Source organism: Ranitomeya imitator, chromosome 2 (genome assembly GCF_032444005.1).
Source record: "Ranitomeya imitator isolate aRanImi1 chromosome 2, aRanImi1.pri, whole genome shotgun sequence".
Classification (NCBI taxonomy): domain Eukaryota; kingdom Metazoa; phylum Chordata; class Amphibia; order Anura; family Dendrobatidae; genus Ranitomeya; species Ranitomeya imitator.
The window spans coordinates 294,324,885-294,349,405 of NC_091283.1; the positions used below are offsets into that span (position 1 = coordinate 294,324,885).

Here is a 24,521-nt window from a genome sequence, read left to right on the forward strand (position 1 = left end):
GGGGAATGCGGCACCTGTAGCCCATTTCCTGCACACGCCTGTGCACGGTGGCTCTGGATGTTTCCACACCAGACTCAGTCCACTGCTTCCTCAGGTTCCCCAAGGTCTGGAATCGGTCCTTCTCCACAATCTTCCTCAGGGTCCGGTCTCCTCTTCTCGTTGTACAGCGTTTTCTGCCACATTGTTTCCTTCCAACAGACTTACCATTGAGGTGCCTTGATACAGCACTCTGGGAACAGCCTATTTGTTGAGAAATTTCTTTCTGGGTCTTACCCTCTTGCTTGAGGGTGTCAATGATGGCCTTCTTGACATCTGTCAGGTCGCTAGTCTTACCCATGATGGGGGTTTTGAGTAATGAACCAGGCAGGGAGTTTATAAAAGCCTCAGGTATCTTTTGCATGTGTTTAGAGTTAATTAGTTGATTCAGAAGATTAGGGTAATAGGTCGTTTAGAGAACCTTTTCTTGATATGCTAATTTATTGAGACAGGTTTTTTGGGTTATCAGGAGTTGTATGCCAAAATCATCAGTATTAAAACAATAAAAGACCTGACAAATTTCAGTTGGTGGATAATGAATCTATAATATATGAAAGTTTAATTGTAATCATTACATTATGGTAAATAATGAAATTTAATACTATATGCTAATTTTTTGAGAAGGACCTGTATTACTGAATCTGTGTTGTGGGGTGCTAAGCAGCGCTCATGATGTATGGAGACTAAATTATGTGTCCTTAGTGTATAAATAGCTTTCTCATTAAAAGCAGTGAGCAAGATAAAACTCTCCGGTTAGTTGCTACTCGGAAAAAAAAAAAAACTTACAGGAAGATCCCGGGTGGGAGTTTGTAGTGAAGAGGGAAAGATCACGTGAAGACAATATATGTGAACATAAACGCTCTTTTTCGTATGCAACCCGGTACTCAGATAGAAAATGAATTAGAGGATATAGTGAACCAAGTAAGAGATTCCAAACCCCATAACCTACCTATCCAACATCACTAAAGGGGGGCTTAATTGTCTCCTCTCCAAATCGCACCTCACCACCTGTGCGCTCAACCCCATCCCACCTCCTCCCGAACCTCACCACCACACTTATCCCATCCCTAACCCATCTTTTCAACCTATCACTAACTTCTGGTACCTTCCCTTCTGCTTTCAAACATGCCACAATCACGCCTATCCTCAAAAAGCCAACCCTCGATCCAACTGCTATGTCCAGCTATCACCCAATATCGCTGCTCCCATCTGCTTCCAAACTCCTGGAGCAGCACGTCCACTCTGAACCTACCTCTCATCAAACTTGCTCTTTGACAATCTTGTTACTGCCCCCATCATTCAACTGAGACAGCCCTGACCAAAATCACTAACGACCTACTTACATCCAAAGCTAACGGGCAATACTCTGTACTCCTCCTTCTAGACCTGTCCTCTGCTTTCGACACAGTTGACCAGTGCCTCCTACTACAGGTCCTCTCCTCCTTTGGCATCAAAGACCTTGCCCTATCCTGGATTGCCTCGTACCTTTCCAACCGCACATTCAGCGTCTCCCACTCCCACACTACCTCCTCATCCCACCCCTCTCTGTCAGAGTCCCCCAAAGCTCTGTTCTAGGACCCCTACTCTTCTCAATTTATACACTTGGCCTGGGACAACTCATAAAGTCCCATGGATTCCAGTACCACCTTTATGCTGATGACTAGGGTTGAGCGAAACAGGTCGGTCATTTTCATAAGTCGCCGACTTTTGGCAAAGTCGGGTTTCATGAAACCCGACCCGATCCCTGTGTGGGGTCGGCCATGCGGTACGCGACTTTCACGCCAAAGTCGCGTTTCAATGACGCGAAAAGCGCCATTTCTCAGCCAATGAAGGTGGACGCAGAGTGTGGGCAGCATGATGACATAGGTCTCAGTCCCCAACATCTTAGAGAAGGGCATTGCAGTGATTGGCTTGCTTTCTGCGGCGTCACAGGGGCTATAAAGGGGCGTTCCCGCCGACCTCCATCTTACTGCTGCTGATCTAAGCATAGGGAGAGGTTGCTGCCGTTTCGTCAGAAGCAGGGATAGCGTTAGGCAGGGTCCATTAACCCCCAAACCGCTTGTGCTGTAGCGATTTCCACTGTCCAACACCACCTTTTGTTTGCCGGGACAGTGGAGGCTACATTTTTTTTTCCTCAGCGCTGTAGCTCATTGGGCTGCCCTAGAAGGTTCCCTGATAGCTGCATTGCTATTTGTACACCGCTGTGCAAACCAACTGCTTTTTTCAAAGCACAAATCCTGTTGCTCCTTCCTTTCTGCACAGCTTTCTTGTTTGTTTGTCCACACTGTTGACTTTTTTTGTGCAGCAGTCCACTCCTTTTTATTGCTGGCTGCCATACATTGCTGAGATTACTGCAGGGAGATAGTAATTGTAGGACAGTCCCTATTTTTTTTTGTTTCGTTATATCTCTTCAAGCCACTTTCTGCCACAGAAAATAGACTCTAATACAGTGGCCCTGATTTATTCACTAGTCTCCCTGAAGAAAAAAAAAAAAAAAAGGGTGCAGATTAAAATTGGCAAATCTGTATCAGTGCCAGTCCAGTGTGTGCCACCTGTCTCAAATTGTGTGCCACATTAAACCTAGTGTGTAATACTGGGTCAGATTTCTTTTAAATTCTCCCTGAAAAAAATAGTGGGAGATTAAGATTGGCATTTCAGCTTCAGTGCCACTCCAGTGTGTGCCACCTGTCTCAAATTGTGTGCCACATTAAACCTAGTGTGTAATACTGGGTCAGATTTCTTTTAAATTCTCCCTGAAAAAAATAGTGGGAGATTAAGATTGGCATTTCAGCTTCAGTGCCACTCCAGTGTGTGCCACCTGTCTCAAATTGTGTGCCACATTAAACCCAGTGTGTAATACCGGGTCAGATTTCTTTTAAATTCTCCCTGAAAAAAAAAAAAATAGTGGGAGATTAAGATTGGCATTTCCGCTTCAGTGCCACTCCTGTGTGTGCCACCTGTCTCAAATTGTGTGCCACATTAAACCTAGTGTGTAATACTGGGTCAGATTTCTTTTAAATTCTCCCTGAAAAAAATAGTGGGAGATTAAGATTGGCATTTCAGCTTCAGTGCCACTCCAGTGTGTGCCACCTGTCTCAAATTGTGTGCCACATTAAACCCAGTGTGTAATACCGGGTCAGATTTCTTTTAAATTCTCCCTGAAAAAAAAACAAAATAGTGGGAGATTAAGATTGGCATTTCCGCTTCAGTGCCACTCCTGTGTGTGCCACCTGTCTCAAATTGTGTGCCACATTAAACCTAGTGTGTAATACTGGGTCAGATTTCTTTTAAATTCTCCCTGAAAAAAAAAATAGTGGGAGATTAAGATTGGCATTTCCGCTTCAGTGCCACTCCTGTGTGTGCCACCTGTCTCAAATTGTGTGCCACATTAAACCCAGTGTGTAATACTGGGTCAGATTTCTTTTAAATTCTCCCTGAAAAAAAAAAAAATAGTGGGAGATTAAGATTGGCATTTCAGCTTCAGTGCCACTCCAGTGTGTGCCACCTGTCTTAAATTGTGTGCCACATTAAACCCAGTGTGTAATACTGGATCAGATTTCTTTTAAATTCTCCCTGAAAAAAAAAATAGTGGGAGATTAAGATTGGCATTTCCGCTTCAGTGCCACTCCTGTGTGTGCCACCTGTCTCAAATTGTGTGCCACATTAAACCTAGTGTGTAATACTGGGTCAGATTCCTTTTAAATTCTCCCTGAAAAAAAAAAAATAGTGGGAGATTAAGATTGGCATTTCCGCTTCAGTGCCACTCCTGTGTGTGCACCACCTGTCTCAAATTTTGTGCCACAGAACATATACTGTAAGAGAGTGGGCCACATTTCTTCAATATTCTCCCAGAAAAAATAAAAAGGGGGAGATTTGAATTGTTAGTGTCTGCATCTGCGTCAGTCCTGTTAGTGGCATATCTGTCTGCCACTGAAGCTGTGTACTGTTATACATTGGGCCTGGTTTTCCCTGCAGTCTGACCCACCTATAAAGGGATATATAAATCCAACAGAAGTTAGAGTTCACCTTGTAACTGGTTTTACATTAGCAAATACAGTTAGTTTGCTCACGTTTTTCAAACAATGAGGAAGTCTGTTGGAAGAGGTCGTGGCCGTGGGGGGTCAATGCCAGCTATAAAGGGATATATAAATCCAACAGAAGTTAGAGTTCACCTTGTAACTGGTTTTACATTAGCAAATACAGTTAGTTTGCTCACGTTTTTCAAACAATGAGGAAGTCTGTTGGAAGAGGTCGTGGCCGTGGGGGGTCAATGCCAGCTGGTAATGATGGTAGTGGTGGGGGAGCATTAGGTGGTCGTGGGAAAAGCAATATAGCACCTGGCGGTGCAGGAAGGGGAGGGGTATTTAACCTCTTTGTGTTCCTGTCCCCTATTAGGGCGGGGAAAACAACCTCCGAAGTGGCTGTCGTGGAAGGTTCCTAGAAACCGAATTACCGGTAAAAACCAATTCTATTTTTTGTTTAATTATGAGATGCGATGATTTTTCATCATTTGTTTTGTCTCTATCTATAATTTGTAACGATGTCAATGTTTGTTAATACTATAAATATTATAATAGATGTGTCTTGATCCTGCTCTGCTATACTTGTCCTATGTTTGTTCTATGTTCTTTCCTTCTTTATTACTTTTATTCTGCTTTTGTTAGCTAATTATATTAGTTCAGTTTACTGGTGCCTTGTCAGTTGATAATTGTTAAGTAGTACTGATAGAGCTGTGCTGAATTGTTCTGATTATACTGTGGTCCTGATATACAGGTCCTTCTCAAAAAATTAGCATATAGTGTTAAATTTCATTATTTACCATAATGTAATGATTACAATTAAACTTTCATATATTATAGATTCATTATCCACCAACTGAAATTTGTCAGGTCTTTTATTGTTTTAATACTGATGATTTTGGCATACAACTCCTGATAACCCAAAAAACCTGTCTCAATAAATTAGCATATTTCACCCATCCAATCAAATAAAAGTGTTTTTTAATAACAAACAAAAAAACCAACAAATAATAATGTTCAGTTATGCACTCAATACTTGGTCGGGAATCCTTTGGCAGAAATGACTGCTTCAATGCGGCGTGGCATGGAGGCAATCAGCCTGTGACACTGCTGAGATGTTATGGAGGCCCAGGATGCTTCAATAGCGGCCTTAAGCTCATCCAGAGTGTTGGGTCTTGCGTCTCTCAACTTTCTCTTCACAATATCCCACAGATTCTCTATGGGGTTCAGGTCAGGAGAGTTGGCAGGCCAATTGAGCACAGTAATACCATGGTCAGTAAACCATTTACCAGTGGTTTTGGCACTGTGAGCAGGTGCCAGGTCGTGCTGAAAAATGAAATCTTCATCTCCATAAAGCATTTCAGCCGATGGAAGCATGAAGTGCTCCAAAATCTCCTGATAGCTAGCTGCATTGACCCTGCCCTTGATGAAACACAGTGGACCAACACCAGCAGCTGACATGGCACCCCACACCATCACTGACTGTGGGTACTTGACACTGGACTTCAGGCATTTTGGCATTTCCTTCTCCCCAGTCTTCCTCCAGACTCTGGCACCTTGATTTCCGAATGACATGCAAAATTTGCTTTCATCAGAAAAAAGTACTTGGGACCACTTAGCAACAGTCCAGTGCTGCTTCTCTGTAGCTCAAAAGTGGCTTTACCTGGGGAATGCGGCACCTGTAGCCCATTTCCTGCACACGCCTGTGCACGGTGGCTCTGGATGTTTCCACACCAGACTCAGTCCACTGCTTCCTCAGGTTCCCCAAGGTCTGGAATCGGTCCTTCTCCACAATCTTCCTCAGGGTCCGGTCTCCTCTTCTCGTTGTACAGCGTTTTCTGCCACATTGTTTCCTTCCAACAGACTTACCATTGAGGTGCCTTGATACAGCACTCTGGGAACAGCCTATTTGTTGAGAAATTTCTTTCTGGGTCTTACCCTCTTGCTTGAGGGTGTCAATGATGGCCTTCTTGACATCTGTCAGGTCGCTAGTCTTACCCATGATGGGGGTTTTGAGTAATGAACCAGGCAGGGAGTTTATAAAAGCCTCAGGTATCTTTTGCATGTGTTTAGAGTTAATTAGTTGATTCAGAAGATTAGGGTAATAGGTCGTTTAGAGAACCTTTTCTTGATATGCTAATTTATTGAGACAGGTTTTTTGGGTTATCAGGAGTTGTATGCCAAAATCATCAGTATTAAAACAATAAAAGACCTGACAAATTTCAGTTGGTGGATAATGAATGTATAATATATGAAAGTTTAATTGTAATCATTACATTATGGTAAATAATGAAATTTAATACTATATGCTAATTTTTTGAGAAGGACCTGTATTACTGAATCTGTGTTGTGGGGTGCTAAGCAGCGCTCATGATGTATGGAGACTAAATTATGTGTCCTTAGTGTATAAATAGCTTTCTCATTAAAAGCAGTGAGCAAGATAAAACTCTCCGGTTAGTTGCTACTCGGAAAAAAAAAAAAACTTACAGGAAGATCCCGGGTGGGAGTTTGTAGTGAAGAGGGAAAGATCACGTGAAGACAATATATGTGAACATAAACGCTCTTTTTCGTATGCAACCCGGTACTCAGATAGAAAATGAATTAGAGGATATAGTGAACCAAGTAAGAGATTCCAAACCCCATAACCTACCTATCCAACATCACTAAAGGGGGGCTTAATTGTCTCCTCTCCAAATCGCACCTCACCACCTGTGCGCTCAACCCCATCCCACCTCCTCCCGAACCTCACCACCACACTTATCCCATCCCTAACCCATCTTTTCAACCTATCACTAACTTCTGGTACCTTCCCTTCTGCTTTCAAACATGCCACAATCACGCCTATCCTCAAAAAGCCAACCCTCGATCCAACTGCTATGTCCAGCTATCACCCAATATCGCTGCTCCCATCTGCTTCCAAACTCCTGGAGCAGCACGTCCACTCTGAACCTACCTCTCATCAAACTTGCTCTTTGACAATCTTGTTACTGCCCCCATCATTCAACTGAGACAGCCCTGACCAAAATCACTAACGACCTACTTACATCCAAAGCTAACGGGCAATACTCTGTACTCCTCCTTCTAGACCTGTCCTCTGCTTTCGACACAGTTGACCAGTGCCTCCTACTACAGGTCCTCTCCTCCTTTGGCATCAAAGACCTTGCCCTATCCTGGATTGCCTCGTACCTTTCCAACCGCACATTCAGCGTCTCCCACTCCCACACTACCTCCTCATCCCACCCCTCTCTGTCAGAGTCCCCCAAAGCTCTGTTCTAGGACCCCTACTCTTCTCAATTTATACACTTGGCCTGGGACAACTCATAAAGTCCCATGGATTCCAGTACCACCTTTATGCTGATGACTAGGGTTGAGCGAAACAGGTCGGTCATTTTCATAAGTCGCCGACTTTTGGCAAAGTCGGGTTTCATGAAACCCGACCCGATCCCTGTGTGGGGTCGGCCATGCGGTACGCGACTTTCACGCCAAAGTCGCGTTTCAATGACGCGAAAAGCGCCATTTCTCAGCCAATGAAGGTGGACGCAGAGTGTGGGCAGCATGATGACATAGGTCTCAGTCCCCAACATCTTAGAGAAGGGCATTGCAGTGATTGGCTTGCTTTCTGCGGCGTCACAGGGGCTATAAAGGGGCGTTCCCGCCGACCTCCATCTTACTGCTGCTGATCTAAGCATAGGGAGAGGTTGCTGCCGTTTCGTCAGAAGCAGGGATAGCGTTAGGCAGGGTCCATTAACCCCCAAACCGCTTGTGCTGTAGCGATTTCCACTGTCCAACACCACCTTTTGTTTGCCGGGACAGTGGAGGCTACATTTTTTTTTCCTCAGCGCTGTAGCTCATTGGGCTGCCCTAGAAGGTTCCCTGATAGCTGCATTGCTATTTGTACACCGCTGTGCAAACCAACTGCTTTTTTCAAAGCACAAATCCTGTTGCTCCTTCCTTTCTGCACAGCTTTCTTGTTTGTTTGTCCACACTGTTGACTTTTTTTGTGCAGCAGTCCACTCCTTTTTATTGCTGGCTGCCATACATTGCTGAGATTACTGCAGGGAGATAGTAATTGTAGGACAGTCCCTTTTTTTTTTTGTTTCGTTATATCTCTTCAAGCCACTTTCTGCCACAGAAAATAGACTCTAATACAGTGGCCCTGATTTATTCACTAGTCTCCCTGAAGAAAAAAAAAAAAAAAAGGGTGCAGATTAAAATTGGCAAATCTGTATCAGTGCCAGTCCAGTGTGTGCCACCTGTCTCAAATTGTGTGCCACATTAAACCTAGTGTGTAATACTGGGTCAGATTTCTTTTAAATTCTCCCTGAAAAAAATAGTGGGAGATTAAGATTGGCATTTCAGCTTCAGTGCCACTCCAGTGTGTGCCACCTGTCTCAAATTGTGTGCCACATTAAACCTAGTGTGTAATACTGGGTCAGATTTCTTTTAAATTCTCCCTGAAAAAAATAGTGGGAGATTAAGATTGGCATTTCAGCTTCAGTGCCACTCCAGTGTGTGCCACCTGTCTCAAATTGTGTGCCACATTAAACCCAGTGTGTAATACCGGGTCAGATTTCTTTTAAATTCTCCCTGAAAAAAAAACAAAATAGTGGGAGATTAAGATTGGCATTTCCGCTTCAGTGCCACTCCTGTGTGTGCCACCTGTCTCAAATTGTGTGCCACATTAAACCTAGTGTGTAATACTGGGTCAGATTTCTTTTAAATTCTCCCTGAAAAAAAAAATAGTGGGAGATTAAGATTGGCATTTCCGCTTCAGTGCCACTCCTGTGTGTGCCACCTGTCTCAAATTGTGTGCCACATTAAACCCAGTGTGTAATACCGGGTCAGATTTCTTTTAAATTCTCCCTGAAAAAAAAACAAAATAGTGGGAGATTAAGATTGGCATTTCAGCTTCAGTGCCACTCCAGTGTGTGCCACCTGTCTCAAATTGTGTGCCACATTAAACCTAGTGTGTAATACTGGGTCAGATTTCTTTTAAATTCTCCCTGAAAAAAAAAATAGTGGGAGATTAAGATTGGCATTTCCGCTTCAGTGCCACTCCTGTGTGTGCCACCTGTCTCAAATTGTGTGCCACATTAAACCCAGTGTGTAATACCGGGTCAGATTTCTTTTAAATTCTCCCTGAAAAAAAAACAAAATAGTGGGAGATTAAGATTGGCATTTCAGCTTCAGTGCCACTCCAGTGTGTGCCACCTGTCTCAAATTGTGTGCCACATTAAACCCAGTGTGTAATACCGGGTCAGATTTCTTTTAAATTCTCCCTGAAAAAAAAACAAAATAGTGGGAGATTAAGATTGGCATTTCCGCTTCAGTGCCACTCCTGTGTGTGCCACCTGTCTCAAATTGTGTGCCACATTAAACCTAGTGTGTAATACTGGGTCAGATTTCTTTTAAATTCTCCCTGAAAAAAATAGTGGGAGATTAAGATTGGCATTTCAGCTTCAGTGCCACTCCAGTGTGTGCCACCTGTCTCAAATTGTGTGCCACATTAAACCCAGTGTGTAATACCGGGTCAGATTTCTTTTAAATTCTCCCTGAAAAAAAAACAAAATAGTGGGAGATTAAGATTGGCATTTCCGCTTCAGTGCCACTCCTGTGTGTGCCACCTGTCTCAAATTGTGTGCCACATTAAACCTAGTGTGTAATACTGGGTCAGATTTCTTTTAAATTCTCCCTGAAAAAAAAAATAGTGGGAGATTAAGATTGGCATTTCCGCTTCAGTGCCACTCCTGTGTGTGCCACCTGTCTCAAATTGTGTGCCACATTAAACCCAGTGTGTAATACTGGGTCAGATTTCTTTTAAATTCTCCCTGAAAAAAAAAAAAATAGTGGGAGATTAAGATTGGCATTTCAGCTTCAGTGCCACTCCAGTGTGTGCCACCTGTCTTAAATTGTGTGCCACATTAAACCCAGTGTGTAATACTGGATCAGATTTCTTTTAAATTCTCCCTGAAAAAAAAAATAGTGGGAGATTAAGATTGGCATTTCCGCTTCAGTGCCACTCCTGTGTGTGCCACCTGTCTCAAATTGTGTGCCACATTAAACCTAGTGTGTAATACTGGGTCAGATTCCTTTTAAATTCTCCCTGAAAAAAAAAAAATAGTGGGAGATTAAGATTGGCATTTCCGCTTCAGTGCCACTCCTGTGTGTGCACCACCTGTCTCAAATTTTGTGCCACAGAACATATACTGTAAGAGAGTGGGCCACATTTCTTCAATATTCTCCCAGAAAAAATAAAAAGGGGGAGATTTGAATTGTTAGTGTCTGCATCTGCGTCAGTCCTGTTAGTGGCATATCTGTCTGCCACTGAAGCTGTGTACTGTTATACATTGGGCCTGGTTTTCCCTGCAGTCTGACCCACCTATAAAGGGATATATAAATCCAACAGAAGTTAGAGTTCACCTTGTAACTGGTTTTACATTAGCAAATACAGTTAGTTTGCTCACGTTTTTCAAACAATGAGGAAGTCTGTTGGAAGAGGTCGTGGCCGTGGGGGGTCAATGCCAGCTGGTAATGATGGTAGTGGTGGGGGAGCATTAGGTGGTCGTGGGAAAAGCAATATAGCACCTAAGCCTCGAGTTGTTGAGCCAGGTTCGTCGTCTGGCTACACAAGGCCTCGAACGCTCCTTTTTCTGGGAGTAGGAAAACCGCTTTTAAAGCCGGAGCAGCAAGAACAAGTTTTGGCTTTCCTTGCTGACTCAGCCTCTAGCTCATTCGCCTCCTCTTCTGAAACTGCTAAATGTAAAAGCAGCGCGTCGGTAGTGAATGTTCACGGTCAGGGACAAGTCGGTTCCTTGTCTTCTTCACCAAGAACAACAGAGAAGGATGCGTCAGGCCACACAACGGGTTACTCCATGGAGCTCTTTACACATACCGTTCCTGGGTTAGAAAGTGAAACAGTTAACAGGCCATGCCCATTACAAGTTGAATCGGATATGGAGTGCACAGATGCACAGCCACAGCCAGATTACTATGCTGTTCCTTTGACTCAGACCACAACATTGCCCTCGCGGTGTACTGATCCAGAAGCAGACCCTGATGAGACTATGGTGCCCCGTCACGAACGCTATACCACCGGCTTACACGGTGACACAGACGAAGTTGCACATGAGATAGAAGAGGAGGTCATAGATGACCCAGTTGTTGACCCCGATTGGCAGCCATTGAGGGAACAGGGTGCAGGCGGCAGTAGCTCTGAAGCGGAGGAGGAGGAACCGCAGACGGCATCAACATCGCAATAGGTTCCATCTGCCACGCCCGTATCTGGCCAAAAATGCGTTGCAAAACCAGTTGTAGGACAGCGTGGACATACGTTTAAAGAAGCTCAGTCTGCAATGCCTGAAAAGGTATCCGATAGTAGAAAGAGTGCAGTCTGGCATTTTTTTAAACAACATCCAAATGATCAGCGCAAAGTCATCTGTCAAAAATGTTCAACTACCTTAAGCAGAGGTCAGAATCTTAAAATTCTAAATACAAGTTGCATGCGTAGACATTTAACCACCATGCATTTGCAAGAATGGACTAACTACCAAACGTCCCTTAAGGTTGTAGCACCCTCGGCCAATGAAGCTAGTCAGCAACGCTACATCCCTTCCCTCACTGTAAGCCCACCATTTCCCGCACCACCTGCAGCAAATGTGCAGATTTCGTCGCCAGGCCAAAGCTGTCAGGGAATCACCAGTTTCGTTGTAGGAAACACTGCATGTAGGGCACCAGCAAGAATACCTTCTCCAACCCTCTCTCAGTCTGCCATGTCCACCGGCACCCCCGCTAGTTCCACGATCTGCAGCTCTCCAGTCCAGCTCACCCTAAATGAGACTCTCGTTAGGAAAAGGAAGTACTCATCCTCGCATCCGCGTACACAGGGTTTGAACGCCCACATCGCTAGACTAATCTCATTAGAGATGATGCCCTACCGGTTAGTTGAAAGTGAACCTTTCAAAGCCCTGATGGACTACGCTGAACCACGCTACGAGCTACCCAGTCGACACTTCTTTTCGAGAAAAGCCATCCCAGCCCTCCACCAGCATGTTAAAGACCGCATCGTCCATGCACTCAGGCAATCTGTGAGTACAAAGGTGCACCTGACAACAGATGCATGGACCAGTAGGCATGGCCAGGGACGTTACGTGTCCATCACGGCTCACTGGGTTAATGTGGTGGATGCAGGGTCCACAGGGGACAGCAATATTGGGACAGTTCTGCCTAGCCCACGGTCTAGGAAACAGTTGGCTGTTGGCGTTCGCCCCCCTCTTCCTCCTCCTCATCCTCCTGCAGAAGCGAGAGCTCGTCCACAGACCGCAGTCGCACAAGCACTCCATCCGCAGCTGCCACTGTTGCACACGAGGTGTGCCATTATGGGACACCTAGTGGCAAGCGTCAGCAGGCTGTATTGGCAATGAAGTGTTTGGGCGACAACAGACACACCGCGGAAGTTCTGTCCGAGTTCTTGCAGAAAGAAACTCAGTCATGGCTGGGCACTGTACATCTTGAGGCAGGCAAGGTAGTGAGTGATAACGGAAGGAATTTTATGGCTGCCATAGCCCTTTCACAACTGAAACACATTCCTTGCCTGGCTCACACCTTAAACCTGGTGGTGCAGTGCTTCCTGAAAAGTTATCCGGGGTTACCCGACCTGCTCCTCCAAGTGCGCAGACTTTGCTCGCATATCCGCCGTTCGCCCGTACACTCCAGCCATATGCAGATCTATCAGCGGTCTTTGAACCTTCCCCAGCATCGCCTAATCATCGACGTTGCAACAAGGTGGAACTCCACACTGCACATGCTTCAGAGACTGTGCGAACAGAGGCGTGCTGTTATGTATTTGTGGGAGGATACACATACATGGGCAGGCAGTTGGATGGCAGACATGGAGTTGTCAGGTGTGCAGTGGTCGAAGCTACAAGACCTGTGTCAAGTCCTTCAGTGTTTTGAGGAATGCACACGGCTGGTTAGTGCAGACAACGCCATAATAAGCATGAGCATCCCCCTAATGCATCTGCTGATGCAAAGTTTGACGCACATAAAGGAGCAGGCGTCTGCAGCCGAGGAAGAGGGAAGCCTTGATGACAGTCAGCCATTGTCTGGTCAGGGAAGTCTACAGGACGAGGTAGCGGGCGAAGAGGAGGACGAGGGGGATGATGGGGATGAGTATTTTTTGAATGAGGAAGCTTCTCCGGGGCCAATAGCAACTGGTGGTGTTGCAAGGCCGGGTTCTGTTTTTTTTAGGGAGACAAGTGACGTAGATTTGCCTGAAACTGCCCCTCAACCCAGCACAACCGCAGATTTGACAACTGGAACTTTGGCACACATGGCGGATTATGCCTTACGTATCCTCAAAAGGAACCCACGCATTATTAAAATGATGAGCGATGACGATTACTGGTTGGCCTGCCTCCTTGATCCTCGCTATAAAGGCAAATTGCAAAATATCATGCCACATGAGAACCTCGAACAAATATTAGCAACCAAACAAGCAACTCTTGTAGACCGTTTGATTCATGCATTCCCAGCACACAGCGCCGGTGATGGTTCTCACACGAGCTGCTGGGGGCAACAGGGCAGAGGTGTTAGAGGTGCACAAATCAGAAGTGGCGTTGGACAGAGGGGTTTTCTGACCAGGTTGTGGAGTGATTTCGCAATGAAAGCAGACAGGACAGGTACTGCAGCATCAATTCAGAGTGACAGGAGACAACATTTGTCCAGCATGGTTACTAACTATTTTTCATCCCTTATCGATGTTCTCCCTCAACCGTCATTCCCATTTGATTACTGGGCATCAAAATTAGACACCTGGCTTGAATTGGCAGAATATGCATTGCAGGAGCTTGCTTGCCCAGCAGCTAGTGTGTTATCAGAAAGAGTATTCAGTGCTGCTGGTTCAATATTGACAGAAAAAAGGACTCGTCTGGCTACCCAAAATGTTGATGATCTAACCTTCATTAAAATGAACTACTCATGGATTTCGAATTATTTTGCCCCACCTTTCCCGGCTGACACCTAGCTTTCCTATAAAAAGGTCTTGCTCGTGGACTCGTCTTACTGACTGTTCCTATCTCTTAATTTGCAGCAGCTGTTTGTCCAGCATACAACTTGTTGACACCTCCCTAAATGGGCTAACTCCCCCCACGGGGCCGTGGTCGCGCCACTTGGCGCAAGCACCCGTGAGAGTGCCATTTGTCTGAAGAGGTGGGTGTGCCCGCTTTTGGTTGACGGCACTGCAACTGGGTCCCTCATAGTACAATAAAGTGTCTCTGGCGGTGGTGGTGCGCACCCAACGTCAGACACACCGTTGTAACATGAGGGGCCCTGGGCCTGTACCGCCGGCCACAAGAGAGTTTCCCCCCCAGCTCAAACAGTGCTCTCCCACTTGCAAAATTATCTCTCACAGCTCCACCAATGTTTAGTCTATGCGCTGACATCCTTCAATGCCTGGCACTGACAATACCAATTTGTTGACATGTATGATGCTCGTTAAAATAGTCAGGGTCAGTGTCCTATATTGACACCAGTAAATACTTAGCGCCAAATTACTATGTCTGAAACTCAGCAGAAGAGCCCACCCCTGTACCTAAGTATGCCACCCTTTTGTTTTTTGGTTTTGTTGTTTTGCGAGACATTAACATCTATTTATTTTTGGAGACTACTAACTGTGTCAGACACTCCTTCCAATCGTCCTCCGCTGACCACACCAATGCTGCCTGTGTACCTCTGCAAGATAATTCAAACAGCTTTGAGCCTAATTTTTTTAATTTTAGGCCTACTAAGTCTGTCTGCGGTTCCTCCTTCCAATCGTCCTCCGCTGACCACACCAATGCTGCCTGTGTACCTCTGCAAGATAATTCAAACTGCTTTGAGCCTAATTTTTTTATTTTAGGCCTACTAAGTCTGTCTGTGGTCCCTCCTTCCATTTGTCCTCCGCTGAGCACACCAATGCCGACCGTGTACCCATATAACTTTTTGTCATCCTGCAGTGAGCCAACTTTGTGGTGTAAGGCCTACTAGCCGTGTCTGTCTGCGCCACTTAATACAGCTGTCCTCCTCTAAAAATAATACCAAAAAAGGTGGATTTTCAGCTTGTCAGAATTATAAAACGGCATTGGGGCCACAAGTTTCGTCGTGGTCTACAAACTGAGTCTTCCGCTCCAAGGTGTTCTCTCTGTTGCCTCTCCCTCGCTTCTAGCTTGAAGCTCTTGTTAAGTAGTTGTTGAAAAAACACTGCATTAGGCCTACAAATTTGGTCTGGGTTGTAGAGACGGTGTCTGCCGCTCCAAGGTGTTCTCCTGGTTGCCTTTCCTGAGCTTCAATCTTCAGGCTCGTCTTAAATAGTTTTTTAATCGAACAACTGCAGTGGGGCTACTAGTTTGGTTGGGGCCTACTAAGATTGTCTGCCGCTCCAAGGTGTTCTCCAGGTTGCCTCTCCATAGCTTCAATCTTCATGCTCTCGTTAAGTAGTTGTTGAAACAACACTGCATTAGGCCTACAAGTTGGGTCTGGGTCGTAGAGACGGTGTCTGCCGCTCCAAGGTGTTCTCCAGGTTGCCTCTCCATAGCTTCAATCTTCATGCTCTCGTTAAGTAGTTGTTGAAACAACACTGCATTAGGCCTACAAGTTGGGTCTGGGTTGTAGAGACGGTGTATGCCGCTCCAAGGTGTTCTCCAGGTTGCCTCTCCATAGCTTCAATTTTCATGCTCTCGTTAAGTAGTTGTTGAAACAACACTGCATTAGGCCTACAAGTTGGGTCTGGGTTGTAGAGACGGTGTCTGCCGCTCCAAGGTGTTCTCCAGGTTGCCTCTCCCTAGCTTCTATCTTCATGCTCTCGTTAAGTAGTTGTTGAAACAACACAGCATTAGGCCTACAAGTTGGGTCTGGGTCGTAGGGACGGTGTCTGCCGCTCCAAGGTGTTCTCCAGGTTGCCACATAATCGAAGCTGCATAGAGCCTATTTTGTTATTTTAGGCCTACTAAGTCTTTATGCGGTCCCTCCTTCCAATTGTCCTCCACTGAGCACACCAATGCAGACCGTGTACCCATGTAACCTTTTTTAAACCTGCGTCAAGCCAACTTTGTGGTGTAAGGCCTACTTGTAGTGTCTGGCTGCGCCACTCAATACAGCTGTCCTCTTTACAAAAAATGACCTGCAATTATCAGGTTTTCAGCCTATCGGAATTTTAAAACTGCAGTGGGCCTACTAGTTTGGTTGGGGCCTACTAACAGTGTCTGCCACTCCAAGGTGTTCTCCTGGTTGCCTTTCCTGAGCTTCTATCTTCAGGCTCTTGTTAAATAGTTGTTAAATGGAACAACTGCATTTGGCCTACTAGTTGGGTTGGGACCTACTAACAGTGTCTGCCGCTCCTTGCTGTTCTCCTGGTTTCCTGTCCTGAACTTCCATTTTCAGGCTCTCGTTAAGTTGTTGTTAATGTTAGACTGCATTTGGCCTACTAGTTGGGTTGGGGCCTACTATCGGTGTCTGCCGCTCCTTGCTGTTCTCCTCCACTGAACAAAGCTGTGCCGCCTGTTTACTACTGTTGCCAATTTTGAACTGCATTTAGACTACTTACTGATTTGGGCCTACTCTCTGTGTCAGCCTCTCATTACAGTTGTCCTCCACTGAATAAAGCAATGCCCCCTCGTTAGTCCTGTTACCAATTTTGAACTGCATTTAGCCCACTTTATTCTCTGGGCCTATATCTGTGTTTCCTCCTCATCCTGCCCATTGCCCAGCCAGTGATAGATGAGTCTGCTGGTACATTGACCCATAATGCAACATTCCCCGTGCACGCTACACAGCAAGATTGTGACCCTGCTGAAAGTCAGGTTCCCCTTCCCGCATACCATACCACCTTACACGGGGACAAAGAGGACGGTGCAGATGAAATTGCAGGTTCCTTCATCAGGTGGGGGGAGGAATACTCGTTGGCGGCGTCACTGGCACAGGGCCCCTCATAGTACGCAAAATTGTAGCTGCCGGTGGGAGGCGCACCCGCCGTGCAAACACACGGCGGTACTTTGAGGGGCCCTGTGCCAGTGCCAATGCCAACGAGTGGGCCCCCCCTGCTTGCTAAGGATCACAGCACTTGCAAAGTTGAAATACTTACCTCTCCCTGCTCCACTGCCGTGACGTGGTCCACATTTCCTGGGCCCACTAAATACTTGAACCAGCCCTACCCCCCACAACTTTAGCCAAATGACCCCCAATTTCCAATGCCTTACTATTATTATAAGGTAAATTTAGATTGACAAGCTTCAGTAACAAGAATGTATGTTTTTTGCCATTAAAATGGGCACTGTACATGTTTTCCTGGCCTCCACTCACTGCCGACTATGCTCCCTCATTGACTTGCATTGAGTATCGTGTTTCGGTCGATTCCCGACTTTTTGCGATAATCGGCCGATTCCACTCGACTCGACTTTTGAGATAGTCGGGTTTCGCGAAACCCGACTCGACCCTAAAAAACTAAAAGTCGCTCAACCCTACTGATGACACTCAGATCTACCTTTCTGGCCCAGACGTCACCTCCCTGCTGTCCAGAATCCCGGAGTGTCTATCAGCCATATCCTCCTTCTTCTCCTCTCGCTTCCTCAAACTCAGTGTGAACAAATCTGAACTCATCATCTTTCCTCCATCTCAAAGATCTTCCTTAACTGACCTACCTATTGCAATTAACGACATCATGCTTTCCCCCGTACCGGAAGTCCGCTGCCTCGGAGTAACCCTTAAGTCTACCCTGTCCTTCAAACCGCTCATCCAAGCTCTTTCCACCTCCTGTCACCTGCAGCTCAAAAATATCTCCAGAATCCGCCCTTTCCTCAACCCTCAATCTACTAAAATGCTTGTGCATGCCCTCATCATTTCCCGCCTCGACTACTGCAACATCCTTTTCTGTCGCCTCCCTGCTAACATCCTTGCACCTCTCCAGTCCATCCTTAACTCTGCTGCCCGACTAATTCATCTCTCTCCTCGCTACTCCTCTGCAAATCTCTTCACTGGCTCCCATTCCCTCAGCGTATCCAGTTCAAATTACTAATACTGAACTACAAAGCCATCCATAACCTGTCTCCTCCACATATCTCTGAGCTAATATCCCGATATCTTCCCTCACGTAATCTCTGGTCCTCCCAAGACCTCCTTCTCTCCTCCACACTTATGCGATCCTCACCCAACCGCCTCCAAGACTTCTCCCGAGTATCCCCTATCCTCTGGAATCCTTTGCCCCAACACGTCTGACTATCAACCACATTCGGATCCTTCAGATGGAACCTGAAAACTCACCTCTTCAGGAAAGCCTACAACCTGCAATGACCCCGCTGCCTCCACACCACTATCGAAGTTACCGCCTCACCAACACCGGAGCTCCTGCAACCCTCAACCTATTGTCTCTTTCCCCATCAGCCTGTAGAATGTAAGCCCGCAAGGGCAGGGTCCTCATCTCTCTGTATCAGTCTGTAATCGTTAGTTTGCTTACTGTAAGTGATATCTGTAATTTGTATGTAACCCCTTCTCATGTACAGCACCATGGAATCAATGGTGCTATATAAATAAATAATAATAATTCCACAGATAGATGTGATTTATGTTTTTGTCCATTGGCACTAGAGCATTTTCGATAAAATGTGGGGAGAAAGTACACAAGTACTGTGTGTATGGATGTGATTGAAATTTCAGACAAATGCTTCCCATGTGTGCACCACATGCTGTGTGAAAAGTGTCTATGTTCAGTTCACCAGTATAGGCACAGAGAGTACTCTTGTCATATAGTAACACATCCTCATGGATTGTTCAAAAGCTGGGTATATATATTAGGCTCTAGATGGTATATGCCAAGGTGGCAAGATCATGTCACACACGAATATTATCTTATTGAACCAGGAGTGGATTCAGGAAGACCTTGCATATTCAGAGTCTAGTGAGGACTCGGATCCAGATGTATGAGGAGTATATAGCGCTTGTGGTTGGAACTGCGTAGTTCATAGTCATCTACTTTTTTAGGACAGTGTGCATTAGCATCAGGACAGAACAGAGGACTGCGATCTAGCTTTTTGCTTGGTCTCACTGCACATTTATTGTTGTTGATTATAAAAGTGAAGTTTGACCAGAAAGACTGGACCTGGTCATGTAGGGACCATATGAGCATATTCAGCAGCACAGAAGGGGAGAAGGTAGATTAATTCAATAAGATATCAGGAATCTAAGAAGCCAAGATCATCATTACCCTCCACTTTCTCTGACAGGCCCATCATAATATTTTCTTCAAGTTATTTTCTAACTTGTCAGCACATTCTACATACGCTGTCATTTGGCGTAGTAGTTTACAGACCTGGGCAGGTTACGGTCAGGGTCTCCTAATTTCAGGGGGTAGGTGGATCTTCCAGGCTAAAAGTTCTATAGAAAAGGGCTTTTAAACCATTCATGACTTTGGGATTTTCCGTTTTTCCGTGTTCGTTTTTCGCTCCCCTCCTTCCCAGAGTAATAACTTTTTTATTTCTCCATCAATATGGCATATTTTTTGCGAAACAAGTTGTACTTTTGAACAACATCATTGGTTTTAGCATGTCGTGTACTAGAAAACGGGAAAAAAATTCCAGGTGCGGTGAAATTGCAAAAAAAGTGCAGCCCCTCACATGTTTTTTGTTTAGCTTTTTGGCTAGGTTCACTAAATGCTAAAACTGACCCGCCATAATGATTCTCCAGGTCATTAAGAGTTCATAGACACCTAATATGACTAGGTTATTTTTTATCTAAATGGTGAAAAAAAAAATCCAAACTTTGCTAAAAAAAAAAAAAAAATTGTGCCATTTTCCAATGCCCGTAGCATCTCCATTTTTCATGATCTGGGGTCGGTTGAGGGCTTATTTTTTATGTGCCAAGCTAGCGTTTTTAATGATACCATTTCAGTGCAGATACGTTCTTTTGATCACCCGTTATTGCATTTTAATGCAATGTCGCAGCAACCACAAAAACGTAATTCTGGCATTTCGGATGTTTTTCTCGCTACGCTGTTTAGCGATCAGATTAATGCTTTTTTTTTATTGATAGATCGGGCGATTCTGAACACGGCGATACCAAATATGTGTAGGTTTGATTTTTTTTATTGATTTATTTTGAATGGGGCGAAAGGGGGTGATTTAAACTTTTATATTGTTTTTATTTTTTTTCACTTTTTTTTTACTTTTTTTTTTTTTTACTTTTGCTATTTGAACAGTTTTGGATGGAGGAGAATGTTGTGGTGTAGAGGCAAAATGGTGATCACACGATTGTGATACGGCCGCACTACACCACCGATAAAGCAGCCACAATCGGTGACTGAGAAGAATCTGTGACTTCTCTGCATTTAGTGGTCACTACTCACCTGGGTAGTCATATGTAGGTATCTCCTCTTTACACCACTCATCACCCCTCACATATGTCTCTGTAGTATTAATATGGGTCAGATCTTCACCCTGAAACAAATATTGTAAAAGTCACAGACAGATGGAGAAGTGACATCTAAGATTAGCTCTAATCCTGCCATCTCCACCGTTCTCATTACACAAGTATAACACATTAGTGATGAGTAGTGTTGAGCATTCCGATACCGCAAGTATCGGGTATCGGCCGATACTTGCGGTATCGGAATTCCGATACCGAGATCCGATACTTTTGTGGTATCGGGTATCGGTATCGGTTCCATAGGGATGTGTAAAATAAAGAATTAAAATAAAAAATATTGATATATTCACCTCTCCGGCGGCCCCTGGACATCACGCTGGTAACCGGCAGGCTTCTTTGTTTAAAATGAGCGCCTTTAGGACCTGCGAATGACGTCGCAGCTTCTGATTGGTCGCGTGCCGCTCATGTGACCGCCACGCGACCAATCAGAGGCCGTGACGTCATTCTCATTCACTAAACTCCTAATTCTAGGAATTAAGGACCTGCGAATGACGTCGCGGCTTCTGATTGGTCGCGTGGCGGTCACATGAGCGGCACGCGACCAATCAGAAGCCGCGACGTCATTCGCAGGTCCTAAAGGCGCTCATTTTAAACAAAGAAGCCTGCCGGTTACCAGCGTGATGTCCAGGGGCCGCCGGAGAGGTGAATATATCAATATTTTTTATTTTAATTCTTTATTTTACACATCCCTATGGATCCCAGGGCCTGAAGGAGAGTTTCCTCTCCTTCAGACCCTGGGAACCATCAGAATACCTTCCGATACTTGGTGTCCCATTGACTTGTATTGGTATCGGAAATCGGTATCGGCGATATCCGATATTTTTCAGGTATCTGCCGATACTATCCGATACTGATACTTTCAAGTATCGGACGGTATCGCTCAACACTAGTGATGAGCGAATATGCGCGTTACTCGAGATTTCTTGACCATGCTCAGGGGTCCTCCGAGTACTTTTAGTGCTCAGACTTTTAGTTTTTATTGCCGCAGATGGATGATTTACATCTGTTAGCCTGCATAAGTACATGTGGGGGTTGCCTGGTTGCTATGGAATCCCCACATGTACTTATGCTGGCAAACAGATGTAAATCAGTCAGCTGCGGCAATAAAAACTAAATCTCCGAGCACTAAAAAAAAAATCAGAGGACCCCCAAGCATGATCTAGAAATCTCGAGTAACGAGTATATTCGCTCATCACTATAAAACATATAATACTGGTGGATAATAATAATAATAATAATAATAATTTTTATTTATATAGCGCCAACATATTCCGCAGCGCTTTACAAATTATAGAGGGGACTTGTACAGACAATAGACATTACAGCATAACAGAAATACAGTTCAAAACAGATACCAGGAGGAATGAGGGCCCTGCTCGCAAGCTTACAAACTATGAGGAAAAGGGGAGACACGAGAGGTGGATGGTAACAATTGCTTTAGTTATTCAGACCGGCCATAGTGTAAGGCTCGGGTGTTCATGTAAAGCTGCATGAACCAGTTAACTGCCTAAGTATGTAGCAGTACAGACACAGAGGGCTATTAACTGCATAAAGTGAATGAGAACATGATGCGAGGAACCTGATTGTTTGGCTTTTTTTATAAATAGGCCACACAGGGATCGTTAGGTTAATGCATTGAGGTGGTAGGCCAGTCTGAACAAATGAGTTTTTAGGTTGTGGTGGATAACACAAGACTGAGCACAAGACCTTCACAGCCGTCTACACATCATAGGGGAGATCTCATGACACCTTCTCTCCATCTACCTGATGATCCTGAGGAACATTGGGATCTTCTTGTTTACAGTCCTTTGGGAGAAGAGGACGGGGACATCTCTCTGGTGTTGTCCTCTTATTGGACAGAACTAGAGGAAACACATACTGGGAATTAATTCATACAGATATTTATAGGTTGTTTGTATTTATACATATAGGAGGACAACGGGAGTTTTTAGAAAAAGATACATATTTATTAGAAAACTAGTAAAAAAAAAATTAACACAATTAAAAAACACCAATGAAACATACTAGAGGGACATACATGTAGATATATATCTATAAAGTGTGGACCAAATGTAACCATACTCAAAATATGACACAAATAAGATCCTAAATCTCCTAAGCGACCCCCAGGAGCGGAGAAAAATACCTCCTAATGGCAAAACAACCTACACACCCCATGTCCTGCAAGTATAGCCACTGTGGCTGTGTGCATGTGGGAAGGTAATGAATGCAATAAAGGGAGACACATCCTACCGCAAACAATGGTGGAGATAAAGTGTGTCCCAGGGAACCATATGTGTCTAACACCAAAAATCACTGTAGAAATCTCTCCTGGGACCCCACATAAACCAAGGATCTTACCACATGAAGATGCCCCCTGGATTGGTTTGCGGTAGGATGTGTCTCCCTTTATTGCATTCATTACCTTCCCACATGCACACAGCCACAGTGGCTATACTTGCAGGACGTGGGATGTGTAGGTTGTTTTGCCATTAGGAGGTATTTTTCTCCGCTCCTGGGGGTCGCTTAGGAGATTTAGGATCTTATTTGTATCATATTTTGAGTATGGTTACATTTGGTCCACACTTTATATATATCTACATGTATGTCCCTCTGGTATGTTTCATTGGTGTTTTTTAATTGTGTTAATTTTTTTTACTAGTTTTCTAATAAATATGTATCTTTTTCTAAAAACTCCCGTTGTCCTCCTATATGTATATCGTAATATAGGGGGAGTAGCTTGTGAAGTGAGCCGAGATATGTTTTCTGGCCACTGTTCTATTATGAGTCTGGGTTTATTTGGTGTGTTGTTTGTATTTAGTCTTTTCTATTACCTGGTGATGTGAGGGGCTGGGGAACCTCCATTATGACGTCCTTGTACAGATCTCTGTGTTCTTCTAAATACTCCCATTCCGCCATGGAGAAATAGACAGCGACACCCTGACACCTTATAGGAACCTGACACATACAATGATACATTTATCCCTCCGATCCCTTCATAGCATTACTGTATAATGTCCCAGCATTCCCAGCAGTGTCACCTCTCCAGTCAGCAGCTCAATCATCTTGTAGGTGAGTTCTAGGATCTTCTGGTCATTGATGTCCTCATGTATCAGGGGGTGAGGTGGAGGCCCCGTGATTGGGCTCAGGGGTCTTCCCCATCCCTCAGACACAGGGTCCTGACAGCGCTCACTAGAGGTCTTCTTCACTACTGTGTAATCCTGGTTATGGAGAGACACATTAATAAATCTCACTACAGACATTTCCAGAGTCCTCACCTCTCCAGTTCTGTCCATCTGTTATTCCCATAGAAAAGAATGATGAAATGTGACGTCATCAGAATCTCTCACCTCTCCAGTAAGCCGGAAGAGGATCTCTAGGGTGAGGTGTAATATCCTCTCCGCCATCTTGTCTCTGTCCATATCCACCCTTGATGGGTAAATCAGGAAAATTCTCTTATATAGAAGATCTTCACTGAGAGGATCCGATATTGTAGAGACCTGAATGAGAAGAAGATGAGCCGATGTAACATCATAAAAATCCTGTGTAATAATACAATTACTGGAAATAATAATGAGAAACATATCAGGAGATAGAACGTGTAGATGTTGCATTCTCTAGTCTTGTATGGACTAGAACATACGTTGAATAACATTTCCTCCATGCTCCCAATCACTGGCTATGTTACTCACTGCTTCGGTGACTGATTTGCTGTAGGATATCAAAATATGAAGGGTTAAACCGCACCCCGAAAAAATTTCCAAGTCTATTAAGACAAGCGGTGCACGTCATAACCAGGGAGTCCATCCCAGAGTACATTCCATCATAATACGTCAAATGACAGCGCCTCAAACAATGGTGAAAAGCAAGACTTGCTTTTCACCAGTGTTTGAGGCGCTGTCATTTGACTTATTATGATTGGCTGTAAGAATCACAAGATAGTTAGGACTGAGAAGGAAATACAGAGACTGGCGGTGACCCAAGCAGCAATGGTATTTTTGTTTTTTTGCAGTATTTAAT

General features: G+C 44.7%; 1 protein-coding gene across 2 annotated transcripts in view; it reads right to left on the reverse strand.

Annotated features, from left to right (window-relative positions):
* The window catches only part of LOC138663295 (oocyte zinc finger protein XlCOF6-like), a 62,810-nt gene that overhangs the window by 28,923 nt on the left and 9,366 nt on the right, over nt 1-24,521 (reverse strand). The window contains exons 2-6 of one of the 2 annotated variants that reach the window (XM_069749475.1): nt 23,852-24,001; nt 23,543-23,722; nt 23,336-23,459; nt 22,266-22,363; nt 20,422-20,512 (exon numbers count right to left, since the gene is read on the reverse strand). In XM_069749475.1, coding sequence (XP_069605576.1) covers nt 20,422-20,512; nt 22,266-22,363; nt 23,336-23,459; nt 23,543-23,722; nt 23,852-23,923 — 565 coding nt within the window. In that variant the 5' untranslated portion in view covers nt 23,924-24,001. Of the gene's footprint in view, nt 1-20,421; nt 20,513-22,265; nt 22,364-23,335; nt 23,460-23,542; nt 23,723-23,851; nt 24,002-24,521 lie in introns of those variants that run through there. The other variant, XM_069749474.1, reaches the window with a different exon arrangement.